This window comes from Poecilia formosa, unplaced genomic scaffold, assembly GCF_000485575.1.
Source record: "Poecilia formosa unplaced genomic scaffold, Poecilia_formosa-5.1.2 Scaffold7, whole genome shotgun sequence".
NCBI classification, from domain to species: Eukaryota; Metazoa; Chordata; class Actinopteri; order Cyprinodontiformes; family Poeciliidae; genus Poecilia; species Poecilia formosa.
The window spans coordinates 636,955-653,644 of NW_006799946.1; the positions used below are offsets into that span (position 1 = coordinate 636,955).

At 37.8% G+C, this 16,690-nt stretch overlaps 2 protein-coding genes across 2 annotated transcripts; both read right to left on the reverse strand.

The window, feature by feature from the left end:
* Window positions 1–834: 834 nt before the first annotated feature.
* Window positions 835–4,012, reverse strand: pde6gb (phosphodiesterase 6G, cGMP-specific, rod, gamma, paralog b). Its single transcript, XM_007570354.2, has 4 exons — window positions 3,899–4,012; window positions 2,732–2,949; window positions 2,598–2,638; window positions 835–2,509 (listed from the first exon to the last, which is right to left on the reverse strand). The coding sequence occupies exons 2-4, from the start codon at window positions 2,875–2,877 to the stop codon at window positions 2,433–2,435; spliced, it is 264 nt and encodes an 87-aa protein (XP_007570416.1). The 5' UTR covers window positions 2,878–2,949; window positions 3,899–4,012; the 3' UTR covers window positions 835–2,432.
* A 3,967-nt stretch (window positions 4,013–7,979) lies between these two features.
* oxld1 (oxidoreductase-like domain containing 1) lies at window positions 7,980–10,553 on the reverse strand. The gene is made up of 2 exons (XM_007570372.2): window positions 10,343–10,553; window positions 7,980–9,257 (listed from the first exon to the last, which is right to left on the reverse strand). Exons 1-2 carry the CDS (start codon window positions 10,391–10,393, stop codon window positions 8,856–8,858), a joined length of 453 nt encoding a protein of 150 aa, XP_007570434.1. The 5' UTR covers window positions 10,394–10,553; the 3' UTR covers window positions 7,980–8,855.
* Between the last annotated feature and the right edge of the window lie 6,137 nt (window positions 10,554–16,690).

The following is a 16,690-nucleotide window of genomic DNA, read 5'->3' on the forward strand; positions in this document are numbered from 1 at the left end:
TCTTCATCTTTGGTTTTGAATAGGTCTCAAAGAAGGTGACAAAATCATTTAGACCATCCCTTTTAGGTAATTTGAAATTGCCTAGAGGTTTAGAAGGAGAGGACACACCTTCAATGCATTTATTAAATTGAGGAACGCACCTCTCAAATAAAAGTCCCCATTTTATAGCAGCAAGCTAAATTGCTTTGTTTGCAGCCGCACGAGCAATTCCCAAAGGCGTATTTGCTTTTTCTCTTATTTTTGTATTTTCTTGATGGTTTGGGCGTGATTCTGGTCTGCTTCTCTATGCATTTCATTGTCTGAATAAAACCCTAGATATGTCTGAAGTTGAATGGTGACTGGTTGTTCTCTGTGTGGTTTCCACTGTGTACATGCAGAACCCTGAATTCGGGACACCAGAGGAAAACAACAAGCAAAGAAGTTTAACATTTTATTCCTCTAATTCAACATTACGCATGCAGCTGGTGGATTCATGTCAAAACAAACCCCAAAATGCCTTATATCCTTATGACAGGACAGGTGTTGGCTACACATCGGTGGCTTTAGATTTAGTTTCCGAGTTGACCAGTCAGAAATATTGCAGGCATGTCAAAATGAGCTTCCGTCGCTCTCTGGGTATTATCGGCTCGGAAAAAGCCATTTCAAAACATTATTGTCCCCCCCCCCTCATGTCAGTCACTAGGGGGTTTCTAGGCTAACATATCTAGGCAGAGTTTAAAGAGGAGAAAAAAGGCAGAGAATTCAGACACACTAGATTTGTTCCACTGGTGGAACACCATCAGTTAAGGGGTTAATTTCGTGTAACCAGACACTGTAAAAAAAAAAAAAAAACTGTTCAGAAGCAGGATCCATTTTACGTTTGTTTTCTTGAACACTTTCTTTTTAACTTCCGTGTATGACCGACTTTCCCTCAAGTTAGTTTTTCCTATGAGCAGATTGAACAATTTTGTTTTAGAGCCCCTGCCCAATTAAGCAACAGAGTACCCCTTTCTTTTTTTACGTTTGTTTAACATTTGTTGTCTATATCAGTTTACAAATCGGTTTACATTCTTGTATAAAATACAAATTTACAGCAATCCTCACTGCACATTTGTTTTATTTGCATTTACAAGGCCTTTGACTCTTTTCTTTCCACATGCAACATCCTCTCAGTATCTCTTGTCACTTTTGCTCAAATTATATTTTAAGGCTTTATAAAATGTTACCTTTCCCCTGAGATGGATTACATTTTCCTGTTTTTCCTATTAATCTAAGAGCTTTATTTGAAGAAACAGATTCAGTTTTATTTTACTCTTTTTTTCTTTATTTTTTTGTTCCATCGTCCTGTAGAGAGAACAAAGCTCCATTACACATCTCATTAGACTTTTGTTGTTAGTATTTATTCCACTGATCCCTCTGCCTTCTTTCACTCTTTCGTTTATAATCATCTTCTCCTCTGCAGTGAAATAATAACCGCACGTGTCAGTGGTGTGCGGACGACAAAGAGGATTTGAAGATGAATCACAGGCAGAGTGATGGACGGCAGATGAAGGACACAGTTTACAAATGAAAAATGTGCTACTCTAGGTAAGAAAAACAAACGAGAGCTACAGTGATGAGCTTCAAAACACCAAATACAAACTCACAGGACACTACAGTGTCATGTGGAAGAAGGAGAAATACACATGCAATGACATAGATCAACATTATACAAGGGAGATTTACAAGGTAGAAGGGTGATACTGGCCTCATTAGAAAACACGAGGGTAGAGGTACAGTGATAAGTTGCAATAACACGGCAGCCTTTGAGCTGATTTCAAAGTCTTGATTTGTGCAGTAAAAGGGGGCAGTTTTATTTTGCATCGTGGCGCTCTGATTATTGTTTTTATGCTTAGCAATGGCGAGCTGGTGTCTGCTCTCTACAGAATTCAGGTTCAGGATTTTATGTGTTCGGCATCGATGGAAGAACCCTCTTAAGATGGAGAACGAGGCACCGAGGCACGTGAAACGGGAGCCCACCTGTTTCACGGGTCTGTCACTTAAACTCACTGTGAGGCTGCCTTGCTTGCGTAGGTTTCTTGTTTGTATCCGTGTTCAGGACAGAAGAGAAGAGAGAGAGAAGAGAAAGCAAAAGAACAGAGAGCAGGCGTAGATGTTCCTTTTTTGTTGTTGTTGGTGGGGGAGTAACGGAGCAGAGCTACCGAGTGAAGTTGTAAAAAAAAAAAAAAATCAAACAGATCCTAAACAAGCAGATGTTGTGTAAGAGTCGGAGAGTCCAGAGTCAGAGAACATACTTTTTTTTACTTTTTTTTTGTCACTTTTTTCTCTTTTTCCGATTTTTATGTTTGTTACAGTTCGTTATTTTGTTTTTTTGTTTAGAACAGTTCCGTTTAGAGGTTTGGGATGGAGCCTGAGGCAGGTGGTCGGAAACACTCGGCCCATAACGGGAAGCCTCAGATGATGCCGTACTGGGCCAGCTCGTGCAGCTCCAGGTGGTTGAAGGCCTCCCAGGGGCAGATGACGGTGATATCTGGGGATAGAGGTGGAAATGTGAAGTTGCTTAGGCGCCTTCTCAATCGCTGAAATGTTCTGCAGTTTAAGTCTTACTGTAAACTCACCTGTGCCCAAGCCCTCCATGCCAGGAATGTCATCTCCAAAGCTGAAAGAACACCATAGATTACACATTAAAACATGCATTCATTCTTTTTTTTTTGTAAGACCTGAAGGAGAAAAAGCTTTAGTCGAGACGTACCCTTGAATTCCTTTCTTTGGAGGCTTACTCTTGAACTGTCGGGTCTGCCGCTGCTTGAACTTGGGCGGGCCCTTGCGAGGAGTGGCAGGGCCTCCTGTTACACGGGTAGCTGATTTGATTTCAGCTTTGGGTGGCTCTAGATTCATTTTGAGCACTCCGAAAAGACGTGCGCAGGTAAGTCGTTGGGTATCTCAGAGGTGAAGCTGTCGTGATGAAATCTGTGGAAGTAAAACTCATGTTACGATCTGACGAACAGTGTCACCTCGGTCTTCTTTCCTGCCTCCACGTCCAGTTTGATTTGATGCAAGATTTACTGTCACCTCTGTCTGACATTATCAGCTCTAATCCTCTTATGGATCTGACGCTTTCCTGTAACCGAAAGTCCTTGGGGGTCCACGCTGCAGCCTGTCCACCAAAGACGACCCAATTTCCTCTAATCCCTGGCTCAAGATAAGATGTCCTAACCCTCTTCATTTCAAGCTGGTTGCACTCATGTAATCCTGTTTAAAACAAGGACGACTGGGAAGAGTTGCTGAGCTGTGCACTGAGGGTCTAATCGAACAATCTGTCTCTGTTACAATGCCTGACAAATGTGGATCTTTACTCTTAATGTTGCGGATTTCAATAAAAAGGTGCAGAATTTGAATGTCAGTCCACAATAGTAAAGTTTATATTCTAAAAGAGAAACCTTTTCATGATTTTACAAATGTGTTTTTGGACAATTGTATCTAATACTAGGTGTTGCATATTGTTTTTGTTAAAAAAAAAAAAAAAACCCGAAAAAATGAATACATTTTGAAAATAAAGCATATTATGTCATTACATTTTTGTAGCACCAGTTCAGAAGAAAGGACAACCCAAGACACTTCACAATAAAAACAAGTTCAATTTATATCAAACCGAAGATAATTCAATCCAATGAAATTCAAAGACTAAGGCGGTTTAAAATTAAATGAGCTACATTCCAATTCAAACCTAATTATGACACAGAAGAAAAAAAATACAATTAAATTGATTATATCAGCTGGTAAAATCAGATTGTTTTCTTAAAGTCTGATAATTTCATAAATTATCTGCAAATAAGGGATAAATGTGACTTCCTTTCATCTGCAGATCATCCCCAGGTACCTATGCATAATAAATCCACCTGACTTCCAATGTACTCACCAGCTGATTGACTGAAGCACAGCCAAACGAGTGGATGTGGGTGCAGCACTGCTCAGTCTAGCAGATGAGTGGACTTCTATGCTAGGCTCGCTGTGAGGGCTGATTTGGACCTCAGGGCCTCTTATAACCCAACTCCAGCAGGCGATTATGAAGGCACCGCCTCCAAACTCTTATGACAACATATCAATTGTTTGGGCTTGAGGCAAACTGAATTTTTCAGGGTTCGAATACATTTTCATCTTAGTGCAGTTTTGGTTGCTTTTTGTGAGTTTTCATGTTACTTTGTACATTAAATCTGTAATGACTTTAACCGAACATTTCTACCTCTTGTTACTTAAGAGGACTGTTGTGCCTATTTTTAATGTAAAAGGGGCTCATCTACACTCAAGAAATCTGTTGAAACCTTGTTTAAATTACCATTTCTATCACATAATTTGTCAATTTTAAGCCTTGAAATGCTTTTTTTTTTATGGCTTTCTCCCATTTTCAGACTCTGTTATATTTTGTAGGAAATTTTAAAAAACTTCAAGTTCCAGAAATGTCTCCTAAGGTTTCTAGAAATTTCACGTCAACACTAGGAAGGTAATTAAACTACTGACTGAAGACAATGAGGATGCAGGACAAGATAACTCAGACCAGATTATGTTCATGCAGATTATCAATGTCACAGGAAGATTCCTAGAGCTGCCAGAATCTTCCCCGGCTGTTTGCAACGCAATTCTCCAACATCTGCTGTGTTCATATAGAAAGTTTTCCCAACCAAGCTGGTTTTATTGCGACTTTAAAATCCCCTACCCTAAGCAATACTCTACAATTTAAACAGACAGAAAGGTCGCAAATTGGAGACAGATAATACTTTATTATCCATTATTAAAAGAAAAAAAAATGCTGTAGCTTTCACATCTTATATATGAGTTGGCTTTTTTGGTCAGTATACATTGCAAACGTAACATGCTATTCACGCAACAGAAGTTTGACTACAGCAACAGAAAATAAATAAATTAAAAGATATTTTTTCAAGTTCAAAATGTTTTCAACTGTACCAGTCATTGCAGTTGACAAAACTGAAAACACAAAAATAGCTGAATCTGTACTTGTCATTCATGTGCAAGCTAACTTTAGCAGTGCAGCTAAGCTAGCAGTTAGAAGACGTTATATTGTGCTGGATTTGTGTTCAGGTGTGAAAGAATTTCCAAATTTGTTATGCAAATATCTAACAGGGAAGCTTCCTAAAGTTGGAGTTTCCTCAAATCCTCACCCAGAAATTGGCTACCACTCATATAAGTGAAAATGACAATAATAAACAGTTTACTTCTGACACCGTGTCTCCTAGTGTAGCAAACGGCAGACATTAACTTTGCTGAATGTTTGTGGACATGATCTTTTAGTGATTGAATTCCTCAAAAGCTGAAGCATATATTGTCTTCTTGCACTGTTAATAGTAGTTAGATTACTCACTGAAGACAACACGTCAATGAAACATGGAATAGACGATTGTGAGGTCTTTACCAAATCTGATTTCTGACTTTCAGTAAAATACAAATGTTAGAAAAGTAGCTTTAAAAACACCCATGATCTATTTTAGTTTTGCAGTATTGTTACTGTTACATTGTTACTCTGGATTTCTCCCACAGTCCAAAAACATGACAGTCAGGTTATTGGTGTCTCCAAACTGTTCTTAGATGTGTGTGTCTGTGGTGTTCTGCAATGAACTGGTGATCTGTCCAGGGTGTTCCGCCTCTCACCCAATGACTGCTGGGGATAGGCACCAACCCCTTTGTAACCCTGCAGGCAAGGACAAGCAAGTACACAATGGATGGATGAATGAATGTTTCTTTTGTTTTGCCGTGAATTTTTTTCCTTGCCTCCAGGCTGTCTGTGCAGCTGACTTGAGGCCTGCGCTATTCCCTTAGCAGGATGGTCAGAAGGGAAAATATGTTTGACTCTTGTTGTTTTACAGAGGTGAATGAACTGTGTTAACAGAACAGTTATATTAAATATGAAAAGGTACAGCATTCTGATAAATAGTTTATTTTTTTACACTGCCATAATGTGTGAAACCCTTTAATCCACCAGGACAGTAACAAAATATTCTCATATGTAAAATTTCTAACAAAATCAAAAGACTATATCACACTTTGGAGAGAAGGTCGTGGTTTTATGGTATCAATACAACCAAATCATCTGCATAAAGCAAAGAATGTACCAGTAAGTACCCATATAAGGGTTATATAAGGTACCCTTATAAGCTATTGCTTTAAAAGTTACGGTCATACCAGCAGGGCCCTGATCTTGGCTTGTTATGTCTCATTAAACAAATACTTTCTGCATTTGAACGTCTTGAACTCTTCCCACATCTGTTGTTGAATTTCTGGATGACCAAAATTATAGAACACAACTCCAGATATATTTGTTTTTACCTGCTAAGCGTTCAGTTATTTTGTTGCCATCGTTGAAGTTGACCACAACCAAACGAATGAAGATTTTAATTATTCGAAAGCACATCTACGCAGATTTATGCCACCTAATTAACACACACTGCCATGACGCAAAGTGAAACTGGAGCCTTGGCATCAGCGATAATCTGTCTCCACTTTATCCGACACTCTCAGAGTCATCGAGTTCAGACTGCTGTGTATGATCAGTAAAATCCGATGCATAACCCAGATCAGGGCATCACTGTGCAAGGAAGGAGCTGCGGCACTGATCACTGTATTATTAACACCGTACAAGTGTATTGTATTACTACGTTAGTGCTGACTCAGAGCATGAGAACAGGGTCACCGTTACCTTGGTGATCTGAACGTGAGGGACGGCAGCCCGGTTGCAGCGCTCACCAGCCAAGTGACTGACAGACGTCAATAATGGCACGTGCCTCCATCAGTCCTCTAAATCCTATTAACATCAGGACAACATCAATACTTGGAAGATAAATATTTGAAGTGCAAGTCAGTGACACAGAAAGGGTTTTTTGATTTTATTAGTTAAATGTGTTAGAAGCTGTATTTTACGACAAACAGCAGGGAAACTGATTTTATGGGGGCCGGTGGCATTAGTATAATAATGAAATTATTGACAAAAATCCAGAAAATATTTCAGTAGTCAGGAAAACTTTCACACTGGGTTTAGGACTCCCTCTAGTGGTCACTGATATGTTTGAATGTTTCGTGACCTATCAGAAGAGCTGTATAGATGCACTACTGAAATTGTAAAGCAGGACATCACTTTTTAATTAATTTGTATGTTTTATGAAGGATGATATAGTTTTAAAATTTGGGGGTTCTCTTATTTGCTCATATTTAAAAAAAAAAAATAAAAAAAAAACTGAACCAAGTTTTGCTGGCCATAAAACTTTCTTAGCCTTTGTTTTTGAGTTATCCCATAAATATGAGACACACACTGCTTTAACATCCTTCAGGTTTTGGCTCCTTGAAGACAAAGTTCCGATTTCCAAGCAGGCTTATCATAAGCTATGACCAATCGATATCTTGCTGTAAATTATTTTTTTAATTTAGCTTTTTTTTTGGGTAAACAGGTTAGTTTCAAAGATATTTGTGGGTCAAATATCTTTTGAGACAAAAGAGCTGAGACAAAAATTGATGAAAATCTGCTCTGATAAAGTAACATTACTCAATAGTCATAAGCTTCCCACAAAACGCTACTTTCAAAACTCTAACTTATCCCATAAATAAAGCTTATTGAGAATAAGAATGACTATAGATGAAACTTGAAATATGAGATGACCAACTAAATGTTAATAAACGTCAAGTCTTGTGGCACATTTTCAAACTTATGAAAATACCACAGAAATACAATCACAAAATTACTCCGTCATTCCCATTGTCATGAAAAGATTTTACTAATCTTAGCTAATAATTCGGTGACCACTTAGGGACTCAATACATTGATATATAGTTTCTAGATAGTCATGAAAAAAATGTAAACAAGACAGTGGCTTCTGTTGAGTCAAGACGTTACAGAAGACGGCGAATTCCACACCACTGATCCCAATTTACACATTATTCCTGTGCATCAAAAGTAACACATGTACTTCAAAGAGAAGACTTCCACAATATCTAAGTGGAACTCATGTTTAAACTTATTTAATAAATTTTTTATGTGTTAAATCAGCATACATAGCAAGATAGGAAATAGTGGGGAAGCAGCTTTGAGATGAAAACTCAAAGCTGTAGAAGTGAGCTGTAGAAATGCGTTTCGCAACCACTTCTACCAAGTGAAGCTATGACTGACCATGAACATGCAGTGCAATTTCCTGTTTTGAGGTTAGAAAGTGTGCCATTTCCTCAGCCATTATCTCAAACATCATCACGACAAATTTCTTGACACACACAGCTCACGCAAAAAAAAAAAAAACCCTACCTGTTCACTTGCACAACTTATTTTTGGAGGAAGATTTGTGGTATAAGTCGCAAAATTTAAAACTGATTTTGAATCGAAACTTCGAGACAACAGCAGCTCATTCCTACAGCCTTTTTACTGTTTGAACAATGCAGATAGTTACTCCTTTTTTTTTAGTTATAACTGATAGGTTTGTTTGGCTATTTGGACTATTTCTCTGTGCCCAGAAGGGAGAAAAAAGTAGGAACCTTTAAGTTAAAATAAATAAATAGAACAGATTTTATTTAAAAAAAAAATCTCTGAGAAACTTACTATAATAGAATATAATTAAATTACAACAAAATTACACACAGATAATTTTCAAAAAACAAAGTGCACTTGTGAATTAAAGCTACAGGAGACTAAAAGAGACAATGCGATTTCATCTATCAATAAAATGCCAAAGGACGCTTCAACATTTTCTTGTCAAAACTCTGGCTGCTTGCAGGGAAAAAAAAAAAAACAGAACACAACACAAGTCACTTAGTGAGCTTACATAAAGCCCATAAACTGAATGAAAATCTGACCACATGAGGTAGGTGGGAGTCCATGGAAAGCATCACGTCTTTTTCAGCAGTCTGATCTCCATCTTAAGATATGCCTTGAGATTCTCGTCAAGAACATTTTCCTCTATGGCAGCGAGCGCTCTATCTCCTCCATCGTGATAATACGCCAGGAGCTGCTCCGCATGTTCGATCCAAACGCAGTTATGGCAACCACTCATGCAGCAGTGGGTGGGAGCAGGTGGGGGTCCTTGCTCAGGGGACCAAGTAGAAGAGGAGTCCTGGCTCTGATCTAAGGAGGCACTGTCAGCCAGGTCCGTCACTGCAGTAGGAGGAGAGGATTCTGGTCCGGCTGGCAAAGCACGAATGATCCCACTATGGAGACAACGTCTCCATAAATGTAGAGGACAGAGACTGATGCGATGAGCTTTCATGTGTAACAAGGAAACAAAGAAGATCTGGAAAACACAAGATTGCTTTCATTATTTATCAGGTTTTCCATTTCAAAGGCGAGGAACAGTAAGAGATTTCCAAAAACAGCAGCAGTTTATTAGCTGATTACTGATAAAATGAACCAAGTTTGACTTTTCAGAGATTAAAACACTGTAAAATGTCTCTATAAAAATATGCTCTGCCTAAATTTAAAGGCAAGATAGACAACTGTGATTTTCAAAAAAAAAAAAAGAAAAGAAAACTATTTTTAATCTTAATTAATGTTATTGCAGGATGGAGTTTGAAGCTCCACTCAGTTGAAAAGAAGATGTTTCCATCCTTCATTACATAATAATCAAGAGATTGTGTTAGGTTAGCAACAACCTGTCAGCACATTTAAACTTAACTGAAACACCCATTTTAATGAGTACATTTAGTGTTAAACATAAATATCTGCTCTCTCAACATGAAGTGCAAGAATCCACTATTATTTTTACTGGCTGCATACAACTTTAAAATTTTCTGAGAAACTGAATTTTGGGCTTTATCAGATGTAAGTCAGCCTTAATTCATCAAGTATAAGTAGGATATACGTTGATTTTATGTAATTACATTTTAATCTCTATATGTTTATGCTGATCTTACTTTATATTTAGGTGTATAAACTGCTAATGTTAGTCTAGTAAGAAGAAGTAAACGGCATGGAAATGGAAAATTATACATAGAGACGTTTCAGGCGCAATCTTTTTCGGGTAATAAGATTAACAATACATATATTTGAGTTATTTACAAAGTATGGCTTCCTTTTATGGCATAATTTATTAACAATAATGCACGGCGGCCTAGAAAACAAACCCTTCCTTGTTAATAACTGTCAAAAGTTAAAATAACTATGTGAAAATACAGTTACTATTGATAAATTATTATTAATTATTATTCACAAATGTATGAATAATTTGTCTGTTAATTAGGAACATTCTGGTAGAAAAAACCTAAAGGACACCTCTTGTCTTATACAATGAAAGACAAACATAACTAAAAACATAACTAAAAAAAACATAACTAAAATTGATTCTAGTGTAATAAAGCAGGTGTTAGCTTAGCATCCAACCTTGTGTAAAGACACCGACGACCTCCCGGATTTAACACCGAAACAGAACATCTTCCCGGTCTGCGGGTCTCCCGGTTACATGTCTTGTTTCATTTCCTTTTATCCACCGTTTTCATCAGTCTTCTCGCTTCTCTTATTAAATAAATTCACAATTTGGAACCTTAAAAAAAAAAAACTGTGTCGTCACTTCTATTTTCAACTTTCACCTTTCATAAACGCTTGTAAACACAAGATTTGATTGGTCGACAGAAAATTATATAACCAATCAATTTCTACTCTTTCATTCTTTTTAACCAATGGGGAACTTGACATAGTCGATAGGCGGGCTGAACGCCACTTCTCTTGTGTGGCCGCCAGATGGCATCATCTCTACATCTCAGTTTCTGCTCACTTAAAGATCAAATAGTAACACGAAAATATCCAAATCAGCTACTTAAATTTCTGTGACTAAGAGTATTATGTAAATCATATATAAATAAGATTTATATATAAACAGATCTTTATCAATCCTATTAATAAATAAGAATAAGTGGTCAGTCTTTTGTCAGGAATTATAATAAACTTAAGCTTCATATTCTCTCATTGCCATGAAGTATGTAACAGGTGGCTCTAATTGCAGGGAGGTGAATATGTCTAATCAGAACAGCATCATCTAGGTCGAGACAAACAAATTTATGACTCGCTGTCCCATGTATGCAGTGCTCTTTAGATGCATTGTACATTTTATTCTTGTAATTATTGTCTCTGGTTCTACTTAAACAAACACAACATGAAAGAGATTTTCCATTTAGGTTGGTCATCATTCATCCTCTGCTGTTTTTTTTTTTTTTTTTTGTCTTGTTTGAACACAACACGCAGCTTTATAAAGACAGAGGTTCCATTCAAGACTGCTTTTCTCAATGAAACTTTGAAAATGTATGGAAAAAATATTAATTAAAACATTCAGTATGTGCCTAATAAAAAACTGGATTCTGTTGTGGTAACTTTTTGTGGCTACTGCACAGAAAGACATAGAAAATGGGCTGAAATTAGCAGCAGTTTTGCCCAAATGTTCTGTGTCATATTGGTGTGAGTCTGAGATATGCGTGTCCCCAGAACAAAAGCAAAAGTTTGAGCTTAAATGGGTCTTATAAGACCATAGGCTGCCACCAAATTATTTAAAAAGTAGCTTTGGGAGAAGAAAGTCAATATTTTGGGTGTGACCATCACAAAACCCTCATCAAAGCCAAATGAAATGGTGTGTACAACCAAAACTCCCTAGAAAACTGGCTCAGTCTAACCAGTTCTGCCTGGAGAAATGGGCTAAAATTCCAGGAAGCTGTTGTGGGAACATTGCTCCAAACATTTGACCAAAGTCATACAGTTTAATATCCAATTCTCCCAAATACTAAGAAAATGTTAACTATTGAAGATTGTTTAAAAAAATACTTAAACATTCCTGTGGTATGGACAAAGAAAAAAAGCTAATCCCAATGATTGGAAAAGGAAAAAAAAAAAAAGCTTCAATCCTAAGCAAAGTCAGACAGGGATGGACAAGTGGTTATGTGTCTTTTTACACAGTGTATGTAAATGTCTGCTTTGTTGCAATTAAAAAAAATTAGTTGAGGAAGCTGACGACCACATGATGGTTCCAGTTCTGATACAGGAAAGTGAAGGTCTTTAAAGGTTATGTAAAGAAAGCAGAAACCTCTAAAAAATTAGAGACTGACTGAAGTTAAAACAAACTTAGTCTGAAAGAGTCTCTATTGAACTGGTTTTGGTCAGTAAAGAACCTGGAAGCAAACCCTCCTCTGATGTGGTATTTCTCTGCTAATGACGGCAGCCCCATCAACTGTTTGAGTCAGTCAGCGAAACGTGTAGAGGTGAATGTGTGTTTGTGCTGCGAGCCGACTTCCCCACAGACCTCAGTGTTTGTGTCCATGGTGACAAGCTGCGTTATCTCCCCTGTGATTTCATCCAGAGGACAGGCAGACAGGAGCTCACACAAAGCTTCATACCTCAGAGCCGCCAACCGACACAGTGGAGAAACAATCAGACATCAGAGGGTATCTGTGCAAACAGAGGAGTGTTCTAGGAAAGTCAAACAAATCTCACACAGCATACACACACACACACAAAAGAAAAATGCGATTTGCACAACAGAAACATTTTTCATGTAAATGAAAATGTATTTTGCTTAGCTTTGCGAAACAACTTCTCGTGTATGCCTAAGGAGATTGTACAGAAATATACAGAAAAACTGCATTCAAGAAAGAAAGCTAATCAGTTTTCAAATACACTACTCAGGCACATTCATTTAGTATTTTCAGTGATTTATTCAAATTGTTATTTTACTGAAATGGGATGACTGTAAAACTTGAGATCAGAACCCTTAATTTATTGTAGATGTTCTTGAATTCCCACAAGTAAAATGTCCTTATTGATTTGGTCAAAAACTGTCCAAAGCAGCTGTTGATATTGGCAATATGGAAGTTCCCCAGGGCGGCACTAGAAGAGGGGAGAATGAACATCATGTTTTTTTTTTTAAAAATAACACATTTACATATCAGTTGAATTCTGCCTGCGACAGACTGGCGACCTGTCCAGGGTGTACCCCGCCTCTCGCCCGGAACGTTAGCTGGAGATAGGCACCAGCAACCCCTCCCGACCCCACTAAGGGACAAGGGTGTAAAGAAAATGGATGGATGGATGGAGTTGCATTCTGCACATTTAACATTTTTAATCAGTCATTGTACAGTCACATGTAAGTGTAAAAAAAAAATCTGGTTGCTATTCTTCCTGCAGGTGTTTAAAGCAAATAAAAAAAATAAATAAATAAGTCTTGCATTTCAAATGCAACACTGAAATGAAACAAAAGCATAATCTGCAGCCAGTTTGTGTAGCCCAGGCTGCAATTAAAAACTTTCAGACATGTTTTAGTCCTCAGGTATCCTTCAAAGTTTTCCTGACAGAATAACAGCACCAGCTTTGTCCAAAGCGCACAAAGACTGCACTGTATGCAGCCAGAGAGCTTTTATTAATGGGAGAAACAGGTTGGATGGCGACTTATAACAATCAGGAGAAAATGTGTTTGTGAGAAACTGCAGAAAATTCAGAGTGTATGGCGAGCTGTTTTAAAGTGTGGAAATTTTAAATATGAGAATAATATTGAGAAAATGCAACAACACATCTCAGAAATCATTGTAGTTTGAGAAACTTTTATGGAAGTCTACAATCTTCTTCCCTATCGGCTGATTTTCTTTGGATTTTTGCATAATGTCTCAGAAGAAAGCAGCATGTTTGATGCATTCATTGCCAAACGGTTGTGGGTCCTGAACTGGAACTAAGACACCAATGAAGGTATTCCACCGAAACCCAAAACATCCCATCATTTTGTAAAACCTCACACCCAACTGTTTGAACCGACTCATCAAATTCTGTAATGACTCTCACGCTACAACTAAAGCTTTCCCCCCAAAGGACACGTTGACAACAACAAACAAAGCAGAGTCACATAGGAAACATCCAACTAAACCTGAGCAATGAAGAGATGTTTTGCAGGGAACAACAGGAGCTTCCAGGAAGTGCAACAGGAACATTTATCTGGACTCTCATGAAAGAGCACATTCAACACTAGAGTCCAGAGAGCGTGAGGATCTGCTTCCTGGTGACTTTCCTCTTCTCTTCTGGTTTGGAATCTCTTTGGTTAATCAGGCAAACATCACAGTTGGTACTGATAGGGTTAGGGTTACCCAGTTCTACAAGGTAGAACTAGTACCTGTCATAGCTAAACAAATCCACCGATGACTAGAGGGAAGCATTTGCATTTCGTCCTGCTGGATAAATACCAGGCTTTTATGCATGAAGAAGAAACAGGAAATAGGTGTTTGTTTCTGCAACGGGCCAATTCACTTGTGTTTGGAAGGTGCATCATGATGCTCAAGTTTTTCCTTTGTTATGTTTCAGTGACCAAATGCACTTTAATTCATGTGCCACATTTTGCATCAATGTGGCCATTCAAAATGACCCCGCAACCACAGTGTTAGTGACTTCACCGTATGTTTACCCTGCTGGTAAATCATTCTCCAGTTTGCTCATGAGGTCAAGTGAAGGTCTGTGGCAGCGGAGAAACAGCAGCTAGCAGAATGCGTCGTGTGTTTTTGCTCTGAGGGGCTTCAGGCGGGGTGACCAATCAGAGGCCTTCAGGTATTGACCAGAGACACTTTTATGTGTTTTTTTTTTTTTTTTTAGTAGAAGCACCGGCATGTAACAGCTTTGACTTAAGCATTCATGCAGCTGAGCGTTGTAAAATTGTTTGTCTGGAGAAAAGCCTGCGTTGTTGGATGCTGTGGCGGTTTTTTGGGGGCTCCTCTTTGGGAGGATGGTGGCTGTTATTTTGACTTCTGCGCCACATAAGTGCTGCCAACTTTACTGGGCTGAGTTCGTCAGTCGGATAAATCAAAAAAGAAAAAAGAAAAAAAAACACGGACGAAAGGAACGCAGTGGAAACAAACATTTACCCAACTATTAAAACTCGTACTTACATTCAACAGTCACATTACTATGCAGCACCACAAAAATGACTGGAATACCGAAACTTGTGGAGAGAGTTAGATAACCTTTAGAAATATGTACTGCACCTTGAAAAAAAAAAAATATTTGTAGTTTATTGAAACTTTTCACATTTTGTAGCATTACAAACCCAAAGTTTAACTTATTTTAATTTACATTTTTTGCTGTGTTCTTTGGTCTTATGGTGTTTGTTCTCAAAATACCTTCAAAGAACAGCTGCACTCATCCAGAGGTTAAAACTACAAATAGATTTTGTATGCTCAATAAAGTGAAGGCACTTTGTTGCACTTGATTTTGTTTACGACTAAATGAGTAAGAAATCTTGAATACATCTGCGACAAAACGAAAACTTGAGTTAGTTTCCCTTCACAATTACACAATACATTGTCACTATTCACTCAAATCATCGAGGCTTGTTTATGTAATGTGACAGTATGCCACATATGTCAATCTACATGTCTTACTTTGCTCATGCTGTAAAAACCAAATTTGGGCCTGTTGTTGGCAATGCAGCATTACAACAAACTAAACAAAGGACTTGAATTCTCCCTGGAGCTCTGGTAAAATGTGGACACACTGAAACACTCACTGGGCTTGGTGTTTGAATTGGTTATCTAACTAATTGTTGTTTCTGGAAATTTAGCCTCACCTATTATGGAAACAACTAGTCATTGTACACCTTGCTACCCTTGTCGGCTAAGCAAACACACTGTGCAAGGATATTAAAGTAGATGCAGCTTTTTGTCTCATATTTCACCAGTTTATTTCCAGGTCTCAATCACAAACTGTGTTTGTGTTACTCTAAGTGATTGCACAAGCTGCTCTGCATGATATCAGCAGGATGCAGACTTCAGCTCCAAGCATCAATTAGCTCACAGTGAGACATCCCTCACACTACCAGGCACGGCTGTTCTGGGAACCATGTATTCCCTTCATCCTCCCGCAGCAGCAAACTGCTGTTAAGTTCAGGTTATTATGGTTTGGGTTTCTAACATCACATGTTTGACTATCCTTCAGCTAATATTCCTCCTTAATTTTACACAAAATATTACAACTAAAAATTACATTTTGATTGCAAATACATAAAAAAAATAGAACTGTGCAACTCAAACCTTAACAGCACTGTACTATCTATCATCTATCTTCTCATAATTAACTTCACTTCAGTCTCAATGTAGCTTATTTATGCAAAATCAGCCAAATGTATTCGCTTCCAGAAATTGCTTCGTTTTAACTGTCTTACAGCGATTTCAGAAAGATAATTTGTTTCTATCAGTTTATTTATTTATATTAATAACATTTTTAAGTTAAACTGTATTCTTAGAGTGAATCTTTTCATACCAGCAATTTAACATAGTCTTACTAACCACTTTACAATGTGGTAATTCTGACAAACATCAATATTGATGCATCTGTATATGCAGCAACACGTGGCAGGAAAAAGCTAGACTCACACACACACAACTTCTGGACTACAAGACAACTACTCTTCCAACTGAGCCGTCCTTCACAACTGTAAGAAGACACATAAGCAAGTTCCCAAATGAAAATCTTGTCCAAAGCTTTTGGGGGAGGGGATTAAAAATAGAGAAACATGTGCCCTATACACCTGCAAACTGCATATAGCAAGATAGTTCAGCTGTTTATTTACAACAACAGAAAGATCTGACTGGACATAAAGGCAAATTTAAAAGAAAATTATATATATATATATATATATATATTTTAACATCATTGAACGTTTCACTTATTTTGTCCCCAGCAGGAACTTTCTTTGCATAACTTGTACCTCCTGAT

Bases quoted from the DNA above. Each gene is read 5' to 3' on its own strand.
- pde6gb (XM_007570354.2), bottom strand. From the start codon at position 2,877: ATGAATCTAGAGCCACCCAAAGCTGAAATCAAATCAGCTACCCGTGTA. The intron at 2,639-2,731 runs GTACGTCTCGAC...GTGTTCTTTCAG, and splicing joins CCAAAGAAAGGAATTCAAGG to CTTTGGAGATGACATTCCTG. The intron at 2,510-2,597 runs GTGAGTTTACAG...CTCTATCCCCAG, and splicing joins CATGGAGGGCTTGGGCACAG to ATATCACCGTCATCTGCCCC.
- oxld1 (XM_007570372.2), bottom strand. From the start codon at position 10,393: ATGTTCTGTTTCGGTGTTAAATCCGGGAGGTCGTCGGTGTCTTTACAC. The intron at 9,258-10,342 runs GTTGGATGCTAA...TGTGTTTTCCAG, and splicing joins CGTCGGTGTCTTTACACAAG to ATCTTCTTTGTTTCCTTGTT.